The following is a 25905-nucleotide window of genomic DNA, read 5'->3' as shown; positions in this document are numbered from 1 at the left end:
GTAACACTAAACACTTGTTCCATAAAAGAAAAAAATAATTGAACTTCATTAAAATTAAAAGCTTCTTTCTTATCTGAAAGTTTACTTTGGGAATTAGGGGGAAAACATGCCGTATTTTGTTTTGAGAAGCATTCAGGCTCCCGTGGTTAACACTTCCCACTGGAATGTATCCAGAGGAGACTGATCAGAATGGGTAAGATTCCTTACTTACTGAAAATCTGGTAGATAGCAGACATTTCAGAACTTCTGCCTGAATCTGAATTAATTTTTTAAAACTTCACTATGAACTGAAATTATCATTCTCATTTTACAGATGGTCCAGCAAGTTCAGAGGGAAGTGTTTTGCCAAAACTCACAAAGGCAGAATAAGTGACATCATCAAAATAAGAACTCTAGCTTTTTATTCAAAGATCAGTGCTTATTATTTCAAATATGGCTTACAAGAAAATAGACTGTAGCAGCCTTGGAACAGGGTAGTAATGAATCATCATTGGAGGCACTCAAAGAGAATTAGAATAGGATTTCTGTAGAGGAAATTTACATGTCACGAGGAATGAATAATTAGAAGGACATTAAGGTTCTTCAAACTGAGAGTCTATGATTCCACAGGTCCTCAGCAAAAACACAGAGTTAGGTGAATAAAGATGGATCCATAATACATACCATTTAATAAATTGTTCTTTTTAAAAATATTTTATTGAAGTACAGTTGATTTACAATGCCGTGTTAATTTCTGCTGTATAGCAGAAGAAACAGTGAGAATGGGCATCCTTGTCTTGTTCCAGATTTTAGTAGGAAGACTTACTGCTTTTCACTTTTGAGTATTATATTTACTGTGACTTTGTCATAAATAGCTTTTATTACATTGAGATATGCTTCCTCTAATCCCACTTTGATAAGAGTTTTTATCATGAATGAACGTTGAACTTTATCAAATACTTTTTTTGCATCTACTGACATGATCATATGGGTTGATCTTCTGCTGATGTGTTTTGCATTGATTGACTTGCCTTTGTTGAACCATCCTTATGAATCCAAATTGGTTGTGGTGTATAATCTTTTTTGATGTGTTGATGTTTTATGTTTGCTAACATTTTGTTGAGAATTTTTGCATCTATATTCATCAAAGATATTGATCTGTAATGTTCTTTTTAGGTAGTGTCTTTGGTTTTGGTATCAGGTTGATGGAACCTTCGTAGAATGTCTTCAGCAGTGTTTCCTCCTCTTTAGCCTTTTGGAAGAGTTTTGGTAGTATCAGTATATGTTCTTCTTTGTATGTTTGGTAGAACCGCCTGTGAAGCCATCAGGTCCTGGACTTTTGCTTGTAGGGAGGTTTTTGTTTGTTTAAACATGTTCTATTTCATTTCTAGTGATTGGTCTGTTTGAATTATCTATTTATTCTTCTCCGGTGGCTTAGATGGTAAAGAATCTGCCCACAATGCGGGAGACCCAGGTTCAATCCCTGGGTTGGGAAAATCCCCTGGAGTTGGAAATGGCAACCTACTCCAGTATGCTTGCCTGGAGAATTCTGTGGACAGAGTTGCCTGGCAGGCTACAGTCCATGGGGTTGCAAAGAGTCAGACATGACTGAGGAGCTAACACTTTCATTTTCATTCTTGATTCAATTTTGGTGAGCTGTATGTTTTTAGAAACATGTCCATTTCTTCTAGGTCATTGAACTTCTTGGCATAAAATCATTCATAGTATTTTCTGATGGTGTTTTGCACTTCCATGTTAACAGTTGTTATTTCTTCTTCCTCATGTCTTACATTGTTTATTTGGGTCCTTTCTCTTTTCTTGGTGAGCCTGGCCAGAGGTTTGTCAATTTTGTTTACCCTTTCAAAGAACCAACTCTTGGTTTTATTGATTTTTTTTTCCTATTATGTTTTAATCTCCGTTTTATTTATTTTATCTCTGATCTTTATTATTTCTTTTCTTCTGCTGACTTTGGGTTTTGTTTGTGCTTTATTTTCTAATTCTTTTAGGTGGTGGGTTAGGTTGTTTAAGCAAGATTTTACTTGTTTCTTAAAGAAGGCTTGTATTGCTATGATCTTCCCTCTAAGAACTGATTTTGCTGCATCTCATAGAGTTTATATGGTTGTGATATCATTGTCATTTGTCTCAAGATATTTTTAAATTGAGAATTAAATCATTGATATATTGGTATTTAGTAGTATGTTTTTTAGTTTTCATGTAGTTGCTTTTTTCCCATTTTATTTTCTGTGAATGACTTCTAGTTGTATGCCACTGTGGTCAGAAAAGACACTTGACATAATTTCTATACTCTTAAATTTGTTGAGGCTTATTTTGTTCCCTGTTCCCTGGTATGTGGTCAGCCCCAGAGACTGAAGCATGTATACTTGAAAAGAATGTGTATTCTGTTTTTTGGGGGAGGGTATTATGTTGAATGTATCAATTAAGTCTAACTGTTCTATTATATCATTTAGGATCTCTGTTGCCTTGTTGATTTTCTAACTAGAAGATCTGTGAGCAGGGTGTTTAAGTCTCACACTATTATTGTATTCCTGTCAATTTCTTCTTTTATGTCTATTAGTATTTATTTTATATATTTAGGTGCTCCAATGTGTGTTAAGTTGCTTCAGTCATGTCCGACTCTTTGTGACACTATGGACTGTATCCCACCAGGCTCCTCTGTTCTTGGGATTCGCCAGGCAAAAATACTGGAGTGGATTGCCATGCCCTCCTCCAGGGACTCTTTCTGACCCAGGGATCGAACCTACATCTCCTGCAGCTCCTGCATTGGCAGGAGGGTTCTTTCCTACTCTGCCACCTGGGAAGCTAGGTGCTCTATACTGGATGCATAATATTGACAAGGATATTGATCCTTTCATCAGTATATAATGTCCTTTATCTCTCTTTATAGTCTTTGTCTTAAACTCTAGTTTGTCTGATTTGAGTATATCGACTCCAGTATTCTTACCTGGAGAATTACATGGACAGAGGATCCTGGCAGGCTACAGTCTCTGGGGTCGCAGAGTTAGACACGACTGAGCAACTAACATTTTCACCACTTTTTACTTTTCAAACCTTGTTTTCCAGTTGATATTTGTATTTCTTACTTGATCCATTCATTTTCTTTCTTTCTTTTTTTTTTTTTTTCGTTTGGTGGTTTGACAATTTTCATTCATGTTATGCTTATGTTTCCCCGTTTTGGTTTTTGTAAGTCTGTTGCATATTTTGATTTGTGGTTAGCTTGTTTTTCAAATATGTTAACCCCCTCCTATATATACTTGCTTTAGACTAAAAATCATGGAGGCTCAAACATATTCTTAAAATTAACCCTACATTTTCTTACCCTCCTTCCCTCATTTTAGATTTTTCTGTCTTCTTTTACATCTTCATGTTTATCCTTTCATTGTGGTTATTATTGTGGTTATTATTCACAAAAAAATTTTTTTAACTGGATACTGGGTTATTTAAGTGATTTACTTTCCAATTGTGATTTTCTTTTTTCTTTAGATTCTTATTTCTTTTATATTTAAAGACTTCTCCATATTTCCTTTAGGATTGATTTAGTATTTCTACATTCTTTTATCTTTTGCTTTCCCGAGAGTTTATCTCTCCTACTATTCTAAATGATAATCTTCTTGGGTAGAGTATGCTAGATTTTTCCCCTTTTATGACTTTGACTGTTCCATCACTTTCTTCCAGACTGCAACATTTCTTTGGTTCCCTTGCAATTAACTTTTTGATTTTCTCTTGCTGTCTTTAGAGTCCTCTCTTTATCTTTAGCTTTTGCCATTTTAATTATAATACATCTTGGTGTAGGTTTGTTTGGATTCACCTTGTTTGCGACCATCTGTGGTTCCTGTACTTGGATACCTCTTTCCTTTTTAGGTTTGGGAAATTTTCAGTCTTAATTACTTACTATACATTTTTAATCCCCTTTTCTCTTTCTTCTTCTTCTGGAATCCCTATTAGGCATTGATTGGCACACTTTATACTATCCCATATGTCTCTCAGATTGCTTCTTTCTTTGTTGTTGTTTGTTTTTAATTTGAATTTCTGTCTGCTGTTCTGATTAGGGGATTTCTATTATTCTGTCTTTGAGATCATTTGCTTTTCTGCATTATTCAATCTGTTATTCATTGCCTTTAGCTCAGCTTTCACCTTGGCAAATGTGTTCTCATTTTTCTTGCTCCTCCCTTTAGTTTCTAGTTTCTTTTAATTTGTATTTTTATCAATAACCTTTCTTAAATCCTTTAATATTTTCATCACCTATTTTTTGAATTTGTTATCTAATAGACCAAAATGATCTGTTTCATTGTTCTTTTAGGGGACTTCTCTTGAAAATTAAAAGACTGGGAGTGGGTCCTGTGCTTCTCATTTTACTTTTAGTTTTCTTACTCTATGAGTTTAGGAGAAGCAACTACTGTGTTCTTGGTGAGATATCCTTATGTGAGATCATCTCTGTATAGCCTGCATGGGTTTAATATGTTTGGCGTGAGGATTATTTTTAGTATGGATGCATGCTGCCTCTTTTCTCAGTGTATGCTGGCCGTTATCCCCTTGATAGGAGGTGTGACTGGTGTTCAGTTACCAGAGCCTGCATGGATGTTGAATGGGGCTTTCCTTTTTTCTGTGGTTGTCATATACCTGTAGGGGCAGGGTCTGCTCCCTAGTGGTTGGAATGGAAACCCCCAGATCCATTTCTGAGCTGCAGTGTGAGGTGGATGGGACTGGAGCACTTCCACTGGGAGAGGAACCACTGAGCATTCCTCCACTGGAGCGGTCTACTGGGGCATGTGCTCTGTTGTATTGCCTGGCATGCACTATGGGGTTCACAAAATACACTGCTGTTGGCACTGCCCTTGGCCCTGCTTCAACCATTGGTATGCTGGAAATCAGCCCTGGTGATCTCAGGTGGTGTTTTCACAAAGGCACCAGTGCAGATCCACCAAAATCAGGTACCAGAACCACTGTAGTTACACTCCGGGACCTACCATGGGAGCTATGGAGGCAGCCTAGACCCTGGCCCAGCCTAGCCTGCATGGGCATACGCCCACAAAGCCCACAAAGTCAGACTCATCCCAGCTGTGGGGGCACCCAATGTCCACTTGGTTGTCCTGCAGGTGCTGAATTTACAAGGTTGGCTGCAGTGGTGTAAATCCATGGATTTCACAGCCATGGGGCGTTGCTCTGATTTCAACCCTACCTATGTGTCAGCAACTATGCCTCCAGAACTTGCAGAGGCAGTGCTGTGGGGCTGAGACAGCACAGGCTGTTATGGCAGGCCCCGCCCCTTCTTTGAATGCCCTTTAACAATGGCGCTTTACTTCTCTGCTGTACCACACCCAAGCCTCTTCAGGCTGTTTCCATGCAGCTGCCAATCCGAGTCCTTTCCCTGGTCTTGTCCTTTGAAGTCTGAGTTTCAGTACCCAGCATGTGCCTGCACCAGTGGGTGTGTGTCTTAGACTGAGGAGTTGAGGGTAGTTGGACAAACCATCTGTGCAGTCTCTTTCCATTCTGCCTGCCACAAACCTGTTATAGATCTCTCCCTCCTGACCTTCTGAAGCTCCCTTTCTGTCCTGGCTAATTTCCCAGCAAATAAGGGGGTTTCCCAGGGTGTGGTAACCATTCCTCTTTCACAGCGCCCTCCCTGAGGCACAGGTGTTGTCCTTTTTTTTTTTTCCTTTCATCCTACCCAGTTACATGGAGATCTTTCTTTCATTTCCAGATTTCAATTTCAGCTCAGAATTGTTTCACATGTATTTTTGATGTATTTGTGGGAAGAGGTGAGCTCCGGGGTCTTTTGACTCTGCAGTTTTAATGGGAGCCAATAAATTGTTATTTTCCTTTCTTTGCAAATAATAAGTAGCTATAATTTCATTAAAGATCCAGTTATCCAACATTACATGTGCTTAGTCGCTCAGTAGTGTCCAGCTTTCTGTGACCCCATGGACTGTAGCCTGCCAGCCTCCTCTGTCCATGGGGATTCTCCAGGCAAGAATACTGGACTGGGTTGCCATGCCCTCCTCCAGAGGATATTCACAACCCAGGGACTGAACCCAGGTCTCCCACATTGCAGACAGATTCTTTACCATCATCATCATCTGAGCCACCAGGGAAGCCCAATATTACATGATGTCCTTAATTTTCCTACTATTCTCTAATGGATTCAAGATGGATTCTTTTTTTATTCCAGAAAAACCTGATCTTTGTTTCTACAGCAAAGGCTCAGTAAAATCTATGCACAGGATTGACCTGTAGACCCTTTTACCTGTGATTACAGTATAAAAATTTCATACAAAGATGGGCACTATAAAGGACATAAACAGTATGCACCTAACAGAAGCAGAAGATATTAAGAAGAGGTGGCAAGAATACACAGAAGAACTAAACAAAAAAGATCTTAATGACCTAGATAACCATGGTTGTGTGATCACTCACCTAGAGCCAGACATCCTGGAGTGCGAAGTCAAGTGAGTCTTAGGAAGCATCACTATGAACAAAGTTAGTGGAAGTGATGAAATTCCAGCTGAGCTATAACAAATCCCCAAAGATGATGCTGTTAGTGTTGCACTCAATATTCCAGCAAGTTTGAAAAATTCAGCAGTGGCCACAGGACTAGAAATGGTCAGTTTTCATTCCAAACCCAAAGAAAGGCAATGCCAAAATGTTCAAACTGCCACACAATTGCACTCATCTCACATGCTAGCAAAGTAATTCTCAAAATTCTCCAAAGGAGGCTTCAACAGTACATAAACTGATAATTTCCAGATGTTCAAGCTGGATTTAGAGAAGGCAGAGGAACCAGTGATCAAACTACCAACATGTAATGGATCACAGAAAAAGCAAGAGAGTTCCAGAAAAACATCTACTTCTGCTTTATTGACTACGCCAAAGACCTTGACTGTGGGTCACAACAAACTGTGGAAAATTCTCACAGAGATGAGAATACCAAACACATTACCTACCTTCTGAGAAATCTGTAAGCAGGTCAAGAAGCAACAGTTAGAACCAGACATGGAACAATGGATTGGTTCCAAATCGGGAAAGGAGAACGTCAAGGCCATATATTGTCACCCTGCTTATTTAACTTCTATGCAGAGTATATCATGCGAAATGCTGGGCTGGATGAAGCACAAGCTGGAATCAAGATTACTGGGAGAAATATCAATAATCTCATATACACAGATGACACCACCCTCATGGAAGAAAACAAAGAGGAACTGAGAAGCCTCTTGATGAAAGTAAAAGAGGAGAGTGAAAAAGCTGGCTTACAACTCAACATTCAAAAAACTAAAATCATGGCACCTGGTCCCACCACTTCATGGAAAATAGATGGGGATACAACAAAAACTGTGACAGATTTTATTTTCTTGGGCTCCAAAATCACTGCAGATGGTGACTGCAGCCATGAAATTAGAAGACGCTTGCTCCTTGGAAGAAAAGCTATGACCAACCTAGACAGCATATTAAAAAGCAGAGACATTACTTTGCCTTAAGTCAAAGCTATGGTTTTTCCAGTAGTCATATATGGATGTGAGAGTTGGATTCTAAAGAAAGCTGAGTGCCAAAGAATTGATGCCTTTGAATTGTGGTGTTTGAGAAGACTCTTGAGAGTCCCTTGGACTCCAAGGAGATGCAACCAGTCAATCCTAAAGGAAATCAGTCCTGAATATTCATTGGAAGGACTGATGTTGAAGCTGAAGCTCCAATATTTTGGCCACCTGATATGAAGAACTGATACAAGGTCATTGGAAATGACCCTGATGCTGGGAAAGATTGAAGGCAGGAGGAGAAGGGAATGACAGAGGATGAGATGGTTGGATGGCATCACCAACTTGATGGACATGAGTTTGAGTAAGCCCCGGGAGTTGGTGATGGACAGGGAAGCCTGGTGTGCTGCAGTCCATGGAGTCAACAAGAGTCGGACAAAACTGAGTGACTGAATTGACCTTGGAAGAAAAGCTATGACCAACCTAGACAGCATATTAAAAAGCAGAGACATTATTTTGCCAACAAAGGTCCATCTAGTCAAAGCTATGGTTTTTCCAGTAGTCACGTATGGATGTGAGAGTTGGACAATAAAGAAAGCAGAGTGCTAAAGAATTGATGGTTTTTAACTGTGGTGTTGGACAAGACGCTTGAGAGTTCCTTGGACAGCAAGGAGATCAAACCAATCAAAAAACCAGTCAGGAAATCAGTCCTGAATATTCACTGGAAGGACTGATGCTGAAGCTGAAGCTCCAATACTTTTGCTAACTTATGCGAAGAACTGACTCATTGGAAAAGACCATAATGCTGGGAAAGATTGAAGGCAGAAGGAGAAGGGAAGACAGAGGATGAGATGGTTGGATGGCATCACCGACTCAATGCACATGAATTTGAGCAAGCTTCAGATATTGGTGACGGTCAGGGAAACCTGGCGTGCTGCAGTCCATGGGGTCACAAAGAGTCAGACACAACTGAGTGACTGAACTGAATTGAACTACAGTATAAAAAGGTTTTAAAAATACTTATTGAAGTATTTCTTACATGCAGAGAAGTGGATATATTGTGAGTACACAGCTCAGTAAAATTTCCTACATTCAACATATCCTTTATAACTCATGCACTGAACAGAAAATAGAATATTGTCAGTAACCTGCATTGTTCCTTTTTCCAGGTATTGCCTTTCACCCAGGATTAAAGCTCTACCTTGATTTATAAAAAACATCATGATTTTGAATCAAGCTAAATCCTTTTTGCCCTCACTCAGGAGCCACAGTTCCCAGAAAGATTTAGATGTTTTTAGGGCTTTAGATCTTGTTTTTCCCCCCCCCCCCATACATTTAATCACTTTGTTGTCCTTATCATCTCCAATGTCTGTCCTCTTATCAGCTCTAACATAATTTCTTCAGATTCTGGTTGGTCACATTGGCTCCTTCACTTCTCACTTGGAAGGTATGAGCTAAAGTTTGAGAATGATGAACACTTTTGCAAAAGAAACTTGGTGACTCCAGTCTTGGGAGTGGGCCTCAAAGCTGCACCATGCACTTGAATTCTCAACTGTTAGTGGGAGAAACTTCTTTTCTGAACAGAATAAAATCTTTTCTTTTACCTGAGATAAGAATTTAAATCCTTTTGTTTTCTAATTGTCATCATTATTGGAACATTCTACATTTCTTATTTCACTTGATCCTTCTAACAATATTGAAATGTAAGTACTATTGTCACCATTTTTCAGATAAGGAAACTGCGGACGTAAAACCACTTGGTTCAAGTTCAAAATGTCAGTGAGTTTAGGGGAAAAAAAAAAAAAATCAGACACTGCTCTGCTCATGAGCAGAATTAGTACCTTTTCCCTCAACCTTAAATTGTTTATTTTTTCCTTGTCACTTGTGAACAATCCTGCTTAATTTCTAGAGCCTCCAAAATTTATGCCGGCCTCCTTCCTTCCCAAACTAATTTATCTGATTGAATCTCTATTTTTAAGAATGCAATCTGTCTCTCAGCAAGTCTGACACCACACCTTTCTCCGAATAAATTATATTTATTTTCACCTTTGGACATATTTGTTTTATATCATCTTCCAGGAGCACCCAGTTGGCCCTATAAATATCATAGACACTTTTTCAAGACCCAGTTTAAGTCCTACCTCCTCCATGACTCTCTGTATTTTTGTACCTTGCTCTACCTTCTTACTTACATTTTTTCTCTGCTCCTTCTGCCTGGAATATATACTATTAATAAAATACTGTCCAAATATCAAAGGTCAATTCAAAGACTGGGTGTTTGAGTACTGCGATCAATTTTTCCCCGGTGGAGTGATGTCTAGAACCAATCTTCAAAGCGTTTATCAGCTGACTAATGAGTAGTAAGCTAATTAAAGTCTAACTTTGTGACTATGACCAGTTATCAGTCTTACAATAAAGTTAAAAATTAACCACCAATAGATTTCTATGCTGCTGCTAAGTCGCTTCAGTCGTGTCAGACTCTGTGCGACCCTATAGACAGCAGCCCACCAGGCTCCTCTGTCCCTGGGATTCTCCAGGCAAGAATACTGGAGTGGGTTGCCATTTCCTTCTCCAATGCATGGAAGTGAAAAATGAAAGTGAAGTCGCTCAGTCGTGCCCAACTCTTTGCGACCCCATGGACTGCAGCCTATCAGGCTCCTCCATCCATGGGATTTTCCAGGCAAGAGTACTGGAGTAGGGTGCCATTGCCTTCTCTGATAGATTTCTATAAGTAGTTATAAATGTCTACATAAGAAGAAAATAAGAAAGATCTCAAACAATCTAATTTTACACTTCAAGGAACTAAAACAAAATAAAAACAAAAAACAACAACCCAGAAAAAGATAAAAACTGCTTTCTAAGTTGGCTAAAATATTAGAGGGGAAATATATCAAATATAGAAAAATGACGGAAAAAATCAACAAAGCTAAGAAATTTTTTTAAGTAAAGATAAACAAAATCAGAAAAACCTTTGATGGACTACTGAGAAAAAAGGAAGATGACTTAAATGAAATCAGAAATGAAAAAGAAGAGATTATAATAAAAGCTTCAGAAATAAAAAGGATCCAAAGGATTATTATTAATGATTAAATGCTGAAAAATTGATAGCAAAAAGTAGATACATTGCTAGAAAAGTTTCAAGAAAAATATAGAAGCATAAAGAGACCTAATAAAATAAGTAATTGAAGCAGTAATCATAAACTTCCCCACAAAGAAAATACCAGGGCCAGATGGCTTCATTGGTGCATTCTACCAAACATACACAAGAGTTAATACCAATTCTTCTTGAACTCTTCAAAAGCAGAAATGGCCAAATGTCTGAATTCATTTGATGAGGCCAAAATCATCTTGATTTCAAAGTAAAACAAAGACACCATAAGAAAATAAAAAAATAGGCCAATATCTCTAATAAGCAGAGAATCAAATATCTTCAGTGAAATATTAGTAAATCAAATTTCCACAGCACATTTAAAGGATAATAGGCTATAACCAAGTGGGACTTATCCCCAGGTCACAAGGATGGTTCAACATAAACAAATCAATCAATGTGATTCATCTCATCAATGGAATGAAGCATAAAGGCTACATGATCTTCTCAGTAGATATAGAAAAAACATTTGACAGAATTAAATGTCTAATCATGATAAAAACTCTCAAAAAATAGGTGTAGATGGAATTGACCTTAAAGACCTTATATTAAAAGCCTATAGGTAACAATCAGTGGGGGGAAACAGAAAGTTTTTCTTCTAAGAACTGGTACAAGACAAAGATGCCCATCCTTACCACTGCTATTTAACACAGTTGTGGAAGTCCAAGCCAGAGCAATTAGAGAAATAAAAGAAATAAGGCATTCAGATTGGAAGAAAGAAGTAAAATTATACCGTTTTGCAGATTACATGGACATATATGTAGAAAACACTAAAGACTCAAACAAAAATTTTTGCTTAAAAATTGTTTGACTTAATAAACAAAGTCGGTAAAGTTGTAGGATAAAAATTGACATACAAAAATCAGAGAAGACTTAATACTTGTCCTTTTGAAACTGTTCCCAAAAAATGCAGAGGAAGAAAAACTACCAAATTCATTCTATAAGGCCACCATTACCTTGATTCCAACATCAGACCAAGATACTACAAAAAATTACAGGCGAGGATCACTGATGAACAAAGATGCAAAAGACCTCAACAAAATACTACCAATCCAAATCTAACAGTACATTAAAAGGATCACACACCATGATCAAGTGGGATTTAGCCCAGTTATACAAGTTTTTCAATATCAGCAAATCAATTAGTGTGATACATATATTAACAAACTGAAGAATTAAAAACCATGTGATTATCTCAAAATATGCAGAAAAATCTTTCAACAAAATTCAACATTCAGTTATGGTAAAAACTCTCCAGAAAGTGGGCAAAGAAGGAACATGTTTCAACATGATAAAGGCCATGTACAACAAACCTAAAGCTGAAAGCATTTCATCTAAGACCAGGAACATGACAAGAATATTCACTCTCACCATTTTTATGCAACATTGTTTTAGAAATCCTAGCCACAGCAATCAGAAAAGAAAAAGAAATAAAAGTAAATCAAATTGGAAAAGAAGTCAAACTGTCACTGTTTGCAGATAACATGATACGATTCATAGAAAATCCTAAAGATACTACTAGAAAACCAAAGAGCTCATCAGTGAATTCAGTAAAGTTGCAGGCTACAAAATTAATATACAGAAATCTGTTGCATCTCTATACACTGACAATGAATGAAAGATCAGAAAGAGAAATTCAAGAAACAATCCCATTTACCATTGCATCAGAAAGAGTAAAATACTTAGGAATAAACCTGCTTAAGGAGACCTCTAAGATGCTGATGAAAGAAATCAAAGACAACACAAACAGATGGAAATATATACCATATTCTTAGATTGGAAGAATCAATATTGAGAAAATGACTATACTGACCAAGGCAGTCTACAGAGCGGATACAACCCCTATCAAATTATCAATGGTATATTTCATAGAACTAGAAAAAAATAATCTTAAAATTTGTATAGAGACACAAAAAACCCTGAATAGTCAAGTTAAGTTCAGTCGCTCAGTCATGTCCGACTCTTTGCGACCTCATGAATCGCAGCACGCCAGGCCTCCCTGTCCATCACCAGCTCCCGGAGTTCACCCAGACTCACGTCCTTCGAGTCAGTGATGCCATCCAGCCATCTCATCCACTATCATCCCCTTCTCTTTCTGCCCCCAATCCCTCCCAGCATCAGAGTCTTTTCCAATGAGTCAACTCTTCGCATGAGGTGGCCAAAGTACTGGAGTTTCAGCTTTAGCATCATTCCTCCAAAGAAATCCCAGGGCTGATCTCCTTCAGAATGGACTGGTTGGATCTCCTTGTAGTCCAAGGGACTCTCAAGAGTCTTCTCCAACACCACAGTTCAAAAGCATCAATTCTTCGGCGCTCAGCCTTCTTCACAGTCCAACTCTCACATCCATACATGACCACAGGAAAAACCATAGCCTCGACTAGATGAACCTTTGTTGGCAAAGTAATGTCTCTGCTTTTGAATATGCTATCTAGGTTGGTCATAACTTTCCTTCCAAGGAGTAAGCGTCTTTTAATTTCATGGCTGCAGTCACAATCTGCAGTGATTTTGGAGCCCAGAAAAATAAAGTCTGACACTGTTTCCACTGTTTCCCCATCTATTTCCCATGAAGTGATGGGACCAGATGCCATGATCTTCGTTTTCTGAATGTTGAGCTTTAAGCCAACTTTTCCACTCTCCACTTTCACTTCCATCAAGAGGCTTTTGAGTTCCTCTTCACTTTCTGCCGTAAAGGTGGTGTCATCTGCATATCTGAGGTTATTGATAATTCTCCCGGCAATCTTGATTTCAGCTTGTGATTCTTCCAGCCCAGCGTTTCTCATGATGTACTCTGCATAGAACTTAAATAATCAGGGTGACAATATACAGCCTTGACGTACTCCTTTTCCTATTTGGAACCAGTCTGCTGTTCCATGTCCAGTTCTAATTTTTGCTTCCTGACCTGCATACAGATTTCTCAAGAGGCAGATAAGGTGGTCTGGTATTCCCATCTCTTTCAGAATTTTCCACAGTTTATTGTGATCCACACAGTCAAAGGCTTTGGTATAGTCAATAAAGCAGAAATAGATGTTTTTCTGGAACTCTCTTGCTTTTTCGATGATCCAGCAGATGTTGGCAATTTGATCTCTGGTTCCTCTGAACATCAGGAAGTTCACGGTTCACATATTGCTGAAGCCTGGCTTGGAGAATTTTGAGCATTACTTTACTAGCGTGTGAGATGAGTGCAATTGTTTAGTAGTTTGAGCATTCTTTGGCATTGCCTTTCTTTGGGATTGGAATGAAAACTGACTTTTTCCAGTCCTGTGGCCACTGCTGAGTTTTCCAAATTTGCTGGCATATTGAGTGCAGCACTTTCACAGCATCATCTTTTAGGATTTGAAAGAGCTCAACTGGAATTCCATCACCTCCACTAGCTTTGTTTGTAGTGATGCTTTCTAAGGCCCACTTGACTTCACATTCCAGGATGTCTGGCTCTAGGTCAGTGATCACACCATCGTGATTATCTGGGTTGTGAAGATCTTTTTTGTACAATTCTTCTGTGTATTCTTGCCATCTCTTCTTAATATCTTCTGCTTCTGTTAGGTCCATACCATTTCTGTCCTTTATCGAGCCCATCTTTGCATGAAATATTCCCTTGGTATCTCTAATTTTCTTGAAGAGATCTCTAGTCTTTCCCATTCTGTTGTTTTCCTCTATTTCTTTGCATTGATTGCTGAAGAAGGCTTTCTTATCTCTTCTTGCTATTCTTTGGAACTCTGCTTTCAGATGCTTATATCTTTCCTTTTCTCCTTTGCTTTTCGCTTCTCTTCTTTTCACAGCTATTTGTAAGGCCTCCCCAGACAGCCATTTTGCTTTTTTGCATTTCTTTCTATGGGGATGGTCTTGATCCCTGTTTCCTGTACAATGTCACGAACCTCATTCCATAGTTCATCAGGCACTCTATCTATCAGATCTAGGCCCTTAAATCTATTTCTCACTTCCACTGTATAATCATAAGGGATTTGATTTAGGTCATACCTGAATGGTCTAGTGGTTTCCCCCACTTTCTTCAATTTAAGTCTGAATTTGGATCTGAGCCACAGTCAGCTCCTGGTCTTGTTTTTGCTGACTGTGTAGAGCTTCTCCATCTTTGGCTGCAAAGAATATAATCAATCTGATTTCGGTGTTGACCATCTGGTGATGTCCATGTGTGGAGTCTTCTCTTGTGTTGTTGGAAGAGGGTGTTTGTTATGACCAGTGCATTTTCTTGGCAAAACTCTATTAGTCTTTGCCCTGCTTCATTCTGTACTCCAAGGCCAAATTTGCCTGTTACTCCAGGTGTTTCTTGACTTCCTACTTTTGCATTCCAGTCCCCTTTAATGAAAAAAAGGACATCTTTTTTTGGTGTTAGTTCTAAAAGGTCTTGTAGGTCTTCATAGAACCATTCAACTTCAGCTTCTTCAGCATTGCTGGTTGGGGCATAGACTTGGATTACTCTGATATTGAATGGTTTGCCTTGAAAACAAACAGAGATCATTCTGTCATTTTTGAGATTGCATCCAAGTACTGCATTTCGGACTCTTTTGTTGACCATGATGGCCACTCCATTTCTTCTGAGGGATTCCTGCCCGCAGTAGTAGATATAATGGTCATCTGAGTTAAATTCACCCATTCCTGTCCATTTCAGTTCGCTGATTCCTAGAATGTCAATATTCACTCTTGCCATCTCTTGTTTGACCACTTCCAATTTGCCTTGATTCATGGACCTGACATTCCAGGTTCCTATGCAATATTGCTCTTTACAGCATCGGACCTTGCTTCTATCACCAGTCACATCCACAGCTGGGTATTCTTTTGCTTTGACTCCATCCCTTCATTCTTTCTGGAGTTATTTTTCCACTGATCTCCAGTAGCATATTGGGCACCTACTGACCTGGGGAGTTCCTCTTTCAGTATCCTATCATTTTGCCTTTTCATACTATTCATGGGGTTCTCAAGGCAAGAATACTGAAGTGGTTTTCCATTCCCTTCTCCAGTGGACCACATTCTGTCAGATCTCTCCAACATGAACCGCCTGTCTTGGGTTGCCCCATGGCATGGCTTAGTTTCATTGAGTTAGACAAAGCTGTGGTCCTAGTGTGATTAGATTGACTAGTTTTCTGTGAGTGTGGTTTCAGTGTATCTGCCCTCTGAAGCCCTCTTGCAACACCAACCGTCTTACTTGGGTTTCTCTTACCTTGGACGAGGGGTATCTCCTCACCGCTGCCCTTCCTTACCTTCAACGTAGGATAGCTCCTCTAGGCCCTCCTGTGCCTGTGCAGCCATGGCTCCTTGGACATGGGGTTGGTCCTCCTGGCCGCTGCCCCTGGCCTTGGACATGGGTTGCTCCTCCCGGCTGCTGCCCTTGGCCTTGGGCTTGAGGTGTGGGGTATCTCCTCCCAGCTACCACCCCTGACCTTGGATGCGGGGTAGGTCCTCTAGGCTGTTCCTGCGCCATCGCAGCCTGGCACTCTCGGCTGCCGCCCCTCACCTCGGACGTGGGGTAACTCCTCTTGGCTGCCGCCCTTCGGGCATGGGGTCCTCCCGGCTTCTGCCCCTGACCTCGGACGTAGGGTAGCTCCTCTCGGCCACGCTTAGAGCGCCAGTCACAGCTGCCTGCGCTTAGCGCGCCGATAGGACAGAGCCAGCGAAATTAGGCTCTTTGCCTTCATACTGTACTACAAAGCTATAGTCATTAAAACAGTATGTATTGGCACAAAAATAGAAATGTAGACCAATGCAACTAGATAGAAAGCCCAGAAATAAACCCATGCATCTATGGTCAATTCATCTATGACAAAGGAGGCAAGACTATACAATGGGGGAAAGACAATCTGTTTAATAATGGTGCTAGGAAATCTGGACAGCTATATATAAAACACTAAATTAGAACATTATTTAGCATCATACATAAAAATAAGCTCAAAGTGGATTAATGGCCTAAATGTGAAAATGGACAATATAAAACTCTCAGAGGAAAACATAGGCAGAACAATCTCCAACATAAATCACAGCAATATCTTCTTTGATATATCTCCCAGAGCAATGGAATTGAAACAAAAATAAACAAATGGGACCTAATTAAACTCAAAAACTTCAGCATAGCAAAGGAAACCATAAGCAAAATGAAAAGGTAATCCATCAATTGGGAGAAAATATTTGCAAATGATGTGATCAATAAAGGATTAGTCTTCAAAATTTACAAACAGTTCATGCGCTGAACCCCATCATAAAATGGGTGAAATATCTAAATAAACATTTCTTCAGAGAAGACATACAGATGGCCAAGAGGTACATAAAATGATGTTCAACACTGCTAATTATTAGAGTAAAGCAAGTCAAAACTATAATGAGCTGTCACCTCACACCACTCAAAATCTCTATCATCAAAAAATCTACAATAAATGCTGTAGAAGGTGTGGAGAGAAGAGAATCCTCCTACACTGTTGGTGAGAATGTAAATTGGTACGACCACTGTGGAGAACAGTATGGGAGTTCCTTAAGAACTAAACACAGAACTACCACATGTTCCTGTAGTCCCACTCCTGGGCATACACCTGGAGAAAAACATAGTCCAAAAGGATACATGCACCCCAGTGTTCATTGCAGCACTGTTTACAATAGCCAAGACATGAAAGCAACCTAGATATCCACTGATAGAGGAATGGACACATAGAATATGGTAATCATATACAATGGAATATTACTTGGTCATTAAAAATAATGACTAATGCCATCTGCAGCAATGCAGATGGGCCTGGAGATTGTCATACTGAGTCAAGTAAGTCAGACAGAGGAAGAGCCATGTCATAAGACTTTGCTTATATGTGGCATTTAATAAGAAATGATACAACTGAACTTATTTACAAAACAGAAACAGACTCACAGACTCAGACAAAGAACTATGGTTACTAGGGTAGAAGGGTCAGGGAAAGGGGTAATTAGGGAGTTTGGGATTGAGATGTACATACTTCTATATTTAAAATTGCTTATCAACAAGGACCTACTGTATAGCATAGGGTAATCTGCTCGGTGTTGTGTGATGACCTAAACAGGAGGGAAATTTGAGGGGGAATAGATCCATGTATGTGTGTGACTGGGCTCCTTTGCTGTATGCCTGAAGCTATCACAGCATAATTGGTGAACCATATAACTCCAATATAAAATAAAAAGTTTAGAAAAAGTCAGTGTTTATATATACTAACAATGGACTATCCACAAAGGAAAGTAAGAAAACAATCTCATTTACAACAGCAACATAAAGACTGAAAAAACTTATGAATACAGTTAATCAAAGAGGTGAGAGACTTGTACATTGAAAATTATAAAATATAGCGAATTAAAGAAGACCTGGATACATGGAAAGACTTCCTATTTTCACAGATTGAAAGAATTCATATTGTAAAAATACTACCTAAAGTCATCTACATATTGAAGGTAAACCTTATCAAAATCCTAATGGCATTCTTCTCAGAAATAGGAAAAATATAAAATGCATATGGAAGCAGAAAAAAACCCTGGACAGCTAGAGTAATCTCAAACAAGAGGAACAAAGCTGTAAGCATCGCAGTTTTGATTTCAAAATATGTTGCAAAACTATATATTGCAAACAGACATATAGACCAATGGACCAGAATATTGAGCCCAGAAATAAACCCACAAATTATGGTCAACTGCTCTTCAACCACAGATCTAGGAACACATAATGGGAAAAGATAGTACTGGGAGAACTGGATGTCCATATGTAGAAGAATGAAACGGAAACCTTACCCCACACAATACACAAAAATCAACTTAAAATGGATTAAAGACTTAAAGGTAAGAGTCAAAATTCCAAAAATATAGGGGGAGAAGTTCTTGACATTGGCTTTAATAACAATTTTTTGGTCACAACATCAAAAGCACAGACAACCAAAGCCTAAAGAGACAAGTGAGAATATATCAAACTCAAGAGTTTTTGAACAGCAAAGGAAACAGAGGGAAAAGGCAACCTGTGGAAGGGGAGAAAATATCTGCAAAGTAAGTATAGATATATATATATATATATACACATAGCTATATGTATATATATATATGAAGTCAAGTCACTCAGTCGTGTCTGACTCTTTGCGACCCTATAGACTGTAGCCCACTGGACTCTATGTCCATGGGATTCTCTAGGCAAGAATACTGGAGTGGGTTGCCATTTTACTCCAGGGGATATATATATATATATATATATATATATATATATAAAATATACACTATGTTTGCAAATATATATATACACAAGCATTATATATTAGGCATTAACATACAGTATATATAAAGAACTCATAAAACTCAATAGCAAAAAAATCCAAATAACTCAAACAAAAACTTGAATAGATATTTCTCAAAAGAAGACATGCACATGGCCAAAAAATTAGTGCTCAACATTACTTACTAGTAGTGAAATGCAAATGAAGGCCACAATGAGATGTCACCTCACAATTTTTAAAATGGCTAGCATCAAAAAAAAAAAAAAAACAAATCTTGGAGAGTACGTGGACAGAAGGGAACCATTATACACTGTTGATGGGAAAGTAAATTGGTACAGCCATTATGGAAAACAGAGAGGATCCTCAAAATTTTAAAAAATATGTACTGTATGATCCAGTAATCCCACTTCTGGAAAAATATCCAAAGAAAGGAAATTAGTATATTGAAGAGATGGCTGCACTCCCAAATCCACTGCAGCATTATTCATAAAAGCCAAGATACAGAAACAAGCTAAGTGTCTGTCACTGGTGAATGAATAAAGAAAATACAAAGTGCACATATGGGTTTCCTAGGTGGCTCAGTAGTAAAGAATCTGCCTACAAATGCAAGAGCCACAGGAGTTGCAGGTTCTATCCCTGGGTCAGGATGATCCCCTGAAGGAGAAAATGGCAACCCACTCCAGTATTCTTGCCTGGGAAATTCCATTGACAGAGGAGCCTGGAAGCCTACAGTCCATGGAGTTGCCAAGAGTTGGACACAACTGAGTGACTGAGTTGTGACACACACAAAGTGTGTGTATATATACATACACATAATACACACACACAAACACAAAATAACCAGAATTTTTTTTAAGCCTGAAAAGAAAGGAAATTCTGCCATTTGCAAACAAAGTGAACCTGGAGTACATTATGCTAAGAAAAATAGTCATGTGAGAAAAAGAAGCACTATACTATCTCACTTAAATGCTGAATCTAAAAAAAGTCAAACTCATAAAAGCAGAGGGTTGAACCATGGCTACCAGTGGCTGAAGGGTGTGGGATGTGGGTAGATATTCATCAGTGGATACTAGGGTTCAGTTTGTGGGTTAAGTTCTGGAGATCCAATGTAGAGTATGATGATAATATACTTGAAATTTTCTACAAGTGTAGATCTTAGATGAAATATCACTACACACACACACACACACACATACACACACATGGGTAACTAGAGATGATTGATAAGTTATTTAGCTTGATTGTGGTGAATTTTCACATTGTGTACTTAATATATACATATATCAAGTATACCCCTTAAACATGTACAAATATATCTTAAAATCTTTTGGTGGTGGTGTCTTACTCTTGCGATCCCATGGACTGTAGCCTGCTAGCTTCCTGTGTCCATGGATTCTCCAGGCAAGTATACTGGAGTAGGTTGCCATTTCCTTCTCCAGGGGACCTTCCCGACCCAGGAATTGAACCCAGGTCTCCTGCATTGCAGGCAGATGATTTACCAACTGAGACGAGGGAACCAATTTAAATCTTAATTAAAATATATTAATAATTAAAGTTGTTAAAATTGCTCATTTGAAGTGTTTGTTTAGTAATTCTAATGTCTGGGTTTTTCAGGGAGAGTTTCTAATTGCTTTTTACCTGGTATGTGAGCCACAGTTTCTTATTTCTTTACAATAGTTATAATTTTTGTTTAGAATTTGACCTTTTAAATGATACAGTGAGGAAACTCTGGACCACCACGAGTCTGTTATTGTGACTGTCACTGTTTGTGTTGCTTCCTGTTTAGTGACTTTCTTGGGATAATTCTGTAAAATTTCTGTTCTTCATCACATGGGGCATCTGAATGCTGTGCTGTTAGCCTCGTGTTCCTGCAAATGTGTGCACAGAGGTCTTCTCAAATGCCTCGAGCCTAATGGTCTCTCGGGACTCTGCATGTGATTTGGGTTAAGCCTTCAACACTTCAGCAGGCAGTTCACACCCTACATTAGCATTAACTTCCTGTTTGGGCAGAGCCTGGAGGTCAGCTGGAGATGAAATTAGTGCTTCCTAGGTTCCTCCTGAGCATGCACAGTGTCCTTGAAGGTACATAGCTTTCTAAATTCCCAGGAATATGGCAGAGTTTGTTGAATCCCCAGTGGACACCTCCTTCCCAGTTTTCCCTCTTAATCCTCAGGGCAGCATGTCTTCCCCCCTCATGTTACACCAATGTCCAATTGTCCCTGATGTGTTTGAATACATGCCTTATAGTGTGGTTCACACAGGCTGGGCTTGGAGGCAGGTTAAGTAAAGACAATGCGAAGAGTTGATTTATTGGAAAAGACCCTGATGCTGGGAGGGACTGGGGGCAGGAGGAGAAGGGGACAGAGAATGAGATGGCTGGATGGCATCACTGACTTGATGGACATGAGTCTGAGTGAACTCCGGGAGTTGGTGATGGACAGGGAGGCCTGGCGTGCTGCAATTCATGAGGTTGCAAGGAGTTGGACATGACTGAGCGCCTGAACTGAACTGAACTGATGGACTTCCGTGGTGATCCAGTGGCTAAAATTTCACCTTCCAATGCGGGAGGTGCGAGTTCTCAATGCCTGGTTGGGGAGCTATGATCGTACATGCCTTGTGGCCAAAACAACCAAAACATAAAAAAACAGAAGCAATATTGTAAAAAATTAAAAAAAGATTTTAAAAAGTGGTCCGCATTAAAAAAGATCTTAAAAGAAAAAAAAATACAGGCCTTGAGAGTGGGTCTTTCAAGGGATCTGCCAGGTAGTCCAGTACTGACAGCTGTCTGGGCTCAGGGCCTTTGGGGAACACGCTCCAGTGGCTGTTTGGCACCTGGTTTTCTTGGCTGCCAGAGTTGCCAGGCTGTTGCTTTTCAGGGTGACTGCAGACCTGGGGAGAGAAAAGCTGGAGCAGGGTACAAGAGCTCAGTGCTCCTACTGAGATTCAGCCCTCCTTTTGTTTTTCTTTAAGTTTTTCCTTAAACAGAAGCTCAAGTTGTTCCAAGACTGCTTGCAATACTGTAGTTGCTGCACAAAATATGGTTAATGTGCAGAATTCTGGAAATGTGGATTTTGAGAACTTTTGTTGGTTTTCTCTGTGCTTTTATGGAGAAGTAGATTTCAGAATGTCCTTACTTTGCCATTTCAGAAGTTCTCCCCATAAGTCAGAGTTTTGGAAGTAGAAGGGATCTGAGCAAGCAGTCTTTGAGATCAACATTTCCCAGAGTGTGACATGAAGGCTTTTAAAAGGCCTGCTGCACACAGCAGACATCTCTAACACTCTGCAGCATTGATCAGTCTGCCCTGTCCCAATCACTGGGCTACTCCCCCACCCCATCCCAACCCCAACAGGTTCAACAAACATTTGGTGAACACCTACTATGCAACCACTTAGATACTGAGCCTAAGGGAGCCAGGAATAGTCACCTCTGAAGAGCTCAGTACACTTAGCAGATTACATGGAAATAGGGAATTTAAACCTCTGAATAAAGTTCTCAGAGAATGAAGAAGGGATCAACTAACTGGCTGAGAGAGTCCAGAAAATCGAAGATTTGGCATTAAAGCAGAGTCTGCCAGACATAATTAGACATTTCTTACAGAAAAATTGGAGAAGGCAATGGCACCCCACTCCAGTACTCTTGCCTGGAAAATCCCATAGACAGAGGAGCCCGGTAGGCTGCAGTCCATGGGGTCGCTAAGAGTTGGACACGACTGAGCGACTTCACTTTGACTTTTCACTTTCATGCATTGGAGAAGGAAATGGAAACCCACTCCAGTGTTCTTGCCTGGAGAATCCCAGGGACGGGGGACCCTGGTGAGCTGCCATCTATGGGGTCACACAGAGTCGGACACAACTGAAGCGACTTAGCAGTAGCAGTAGCAGTAGCAGTAGCAGCAGTAGTACAGAAAAATACAGATAGACAAGAATATGATAAAGAACCTAGCCTGGAGGGAATTGATAAGAGGTAAGCATTTTGGCATAAGTACTAAGAGATGTGTCTGAAGAGATGAGATGGTGTCAGAGCACAAAGACTACCGTGTGCCCAGTTAGTGAGCAGGACCCCCTGATCTGCTCACTGACTGGGAATGCGTGGCTGTGCCTGGTCCACCTCCAGAGGGCGCTGTTCACCTAGCCCACCATGAAGGCATCCTGGGGGTTTACCATGTGGCAGCCCTGCTAAAGGATTCATAAAGATCCTGTGGTCAGTAGGGAGGAGAGTAACCTACAGTGAACCCACCTGATGACCTTATAGGAAGGCAGGGAAATTTAGAATACAGTAGAGGGAAAGGGTTAGTTACTGAGTAACTTCACTTCAAACTACGGAGAAGGCAATAGCACCCCACTCCAGTACTCTTGCCTGGAAAATCCCATGGATGGAGAAGCCTGGTAGGCTGCAATCCATGGGGTTGTGAAGAGTTGGACACGACTGAGCGACTTCACTTTCTCTTTTCACTTTCATGCTTTGGGGAAGGAAATGGCAACCCACTCCAGTGTTCTTGCCTGGAAAAATCTCAGGGATGGGGGAGCCTGGTGAGCTGCTGTCTATGGGGTCGCACAGAGTCAGACACAGCAGCAGCAGTCTTCTATGTGGATGATCTGATTGGGAGAAAAAGAAGGACTCAGATGTTCAGGAAGTTCAAGGTCTGCTTTATTCTAGAAATGTCTTTTAGGTTGCTTTCCGGAGATGCAACTTTCCAGGATGTTACAAAGAAAGCATGCTCCGGTGGGTGGCTAGGGTTCTCACTTTCTATTCTAGACCAAATTCTCCATCTAAACTCTAGGAACACAACCAAATCTCCCAGACATACTCTTGGCTCTGACAGGCTCAGGCTAGCTCCAGTCAGACACTTTCTCTCTCACTTGCCTTCTGTCCCTCCCTCTCTCCTCTTGCTCTTCAGTCTCTTTCCCTTTCTAATGGTATTTATTGAATTAGCTTTTCTCTGAATTCCAAGCAACAGGAACGAAAAGCGCAATGACCTCATGGCTCTTTTTGTTCTGAGCTATTTAAATTCCTTAAGTGTACCAAGGTTAGACAAAAGACCTTGAATGGTTTAGTCCCATTCACTAGGTTTGTTGGTATCTGTCTGCATGGGGGTTGGCATCCAAACCCAGGGACTGTCAGTGGGACCTGGCCTTCCAGTTGGTGCCATTTTCTCCCCTCAGTGACCACACACAAGGAGGGCTGAGCAGGATTCTGGCATTTCACTTTCCTGCTATAAAATACTCTACCATGCCTCAGCTGTTGTGTTTAGGCTGGGAATACTTGCCAACCAAAAGCCAACATCAGTTTGTGAGAAAAGATCACACCCACCACACTGTCAAATCCAATATGAAATGGCTTGAGAATAAATAATACCAGAGAGGGGATTGAAGTGTAAGGAGGAGCTTAAAAGATAGAAAATATTTCCACATTTGTTTCCCCCTAACCTGCTTACCGGGAGAAGGCAATGGCACCCCACTCCAGTACAAAATCCCATGGACGGAGGAGCCTGGTGGGCTGCAGTCCATGGGGTCGCTAAGAGTGAGACACGACTGAGCGACTTCACTTTCACTTTTCACTTTCATGTATTGGAGAAGGAAACGGCAACCCACTCCAGTGTTCTTGCTTGGAGAATCCCAGGGACAGGGGAGCCTGGTGGGCTGCCATCTGTGGGGTTGCACAGAGTTGGACATGACTGAAGCGACTTAGCAGCAGCAGCAGCAGCAGCAACCTGCTTACCACGTTTAGTTAAATGGAGTCCAAGACCAAGACAGTGCTTTGTTAGGTAAATCAGAGAACATTCTTCTTCACAGAAACCAGCCTATAAATTAGGAATTCCATCTGCCCTGCTGACTTCCCAGGGGCCAGTCTGGGGCAGGAGCAGGATAAGCCTGCCCAGTGCTACCAAATGTGAGGGCCTATCTGGACACGGTCAGTAGCTGCCCCAGGGCCCAACTTCTAACTCTTATCCACCATTTGGCACCACTTTGACCCAGGCCATCTCAACAAGCCAAAGCAAATCCCTATCTAAGGAAGGAAGCAGAGGAAGCAGATCAGGGCTATGACTTTTATGATGCACTTTATGGTTTCCAAGCCACTTAAAGCCCATTATTTCCTCTGATTTTTACAGCAGTTCTTCTTTTTAGAGAAGAAATCATTGTCCACTTTAAATCCTCTGGATGAAATGAAATCACTCACAACATCACTGATTCTCTCAATGCCCCACTGGAGACGGTAAAGCTGGGGTTTGGATCCAGTTTCCTCTGAGTCCAGCTCCTGTGACCTGTCCCAGAGGCACTGGATGCTGTCCTCTCACTTCTGAGCAGGCCCTGTGCCTTGAGGGGTGACAGGCCCATTCTTCCTGCTTTCCTTCCCCTCTCTCTCCCCAACAACTTCAGGCCCGAGGAACAGCACAGAGGCAATGGCTGACTGGGGAGAGGGTCAAGCCCATTCTGAACTTCAGGCTTAACTCTTCATTGTCTGGAGGCCTGAAGGTAAATTTTTGCAGAAGTGAGGTAAAAAAAATAAACAACTCAGTTCTGGCCAATTGTTCTCCAAGGCACATCCTCTTTCCTGAAAGACAATAAAAAGTTACCTGTTCAGGTGGTGTCTGTACCAGCAAGCACTGAAATATTTTATGACTTCTTGTAAAACCTGAGCAAAGGGAGGGCCGGCCAGCCTCTGGGGCTTTATGTATTCAGTTTGATCACAACCACCTGGGTTAACCAATGGAGAAGGAAATGGCGATCCACTCCAGTATTCTTGCCTGGAAAGTCCCATGGATGGAAGAACCTGGCGGGCTACAGTCCATGGGGTTGCAAGGAGTCGGACATGACTGAGTGACTAACGCTTACGCATAAACACCGGGGTGAAGCAAAGCTCCGAGAGCTAATTACACAATCGCACACTCCCAGCCTGCAGGGCTCAGACGCGTGAGGTACAGGGTGAAGGTGTGGCGTGTGGGCGAGAGAAGTGAGGCCTGAGCTGGCCCAGCGCTAGCCTAACGCTGTTTACAAAGCCATTAGCAAACAGTAATGACTAAAGCAGACAAAACCCCAAAACTCTAGGTAGTTTTTCTCAATTGTTAAAAGAAACTTT

General features: G+C 40.5%; 1 protein-coding gene across 3 annotated transcripts in view; it reads right to left on the bottom strand.

Moving 5' to 3' along the window:
- Positions 1-25905, bottom strand: part of LOC109556228 (cytochrome P450 2J2-like) — a 75754-nt gene that overhangs the window by 9669 nt on the left and 40180 nt on the right. For 2 of the 3 annotated variants that reach the window (XM_019957363.2, XM_019957361.2), the window contains one exon: positions 21107-25380. The exons of the other annotated variant lie outside the window; for it this stretch is intronic. In XM_019957363.2, coding sequence (XP_019812922.2) covers positions 25273-25380 — 108 coding nt within the window. In that variant the 3' untranslated portion in view covers positions 21107-25272. Of the gene's footprint in view, positions 1-21106; positions 25381-25905 lie in introns of those variants that run through there. 3 annotated transcript variants of the gene reach the window in all.

The sequence above is a fragment of the Bos indicus genome, chromosome 3 (genome assembly GCF_029378745.1).
Source record: "Bos indicus isolate NIAB-ARS_2022 breed Sahiwal x Tharparkar chromosome 3, NIAB-ARS_B.indTharparkar_mat_pri_1.0, whole genome shotgun sequence".
NCBI classification, from domain to species: domain Eukaryota; kingdom Metazoa; phylum Chordata; class Mammalia; order Artiodactyla; family Bovidae; genus Bos; species Bos indicus.
This window is presented reverse-complemented; position numbering and strand designations above follow the sequence as displayed.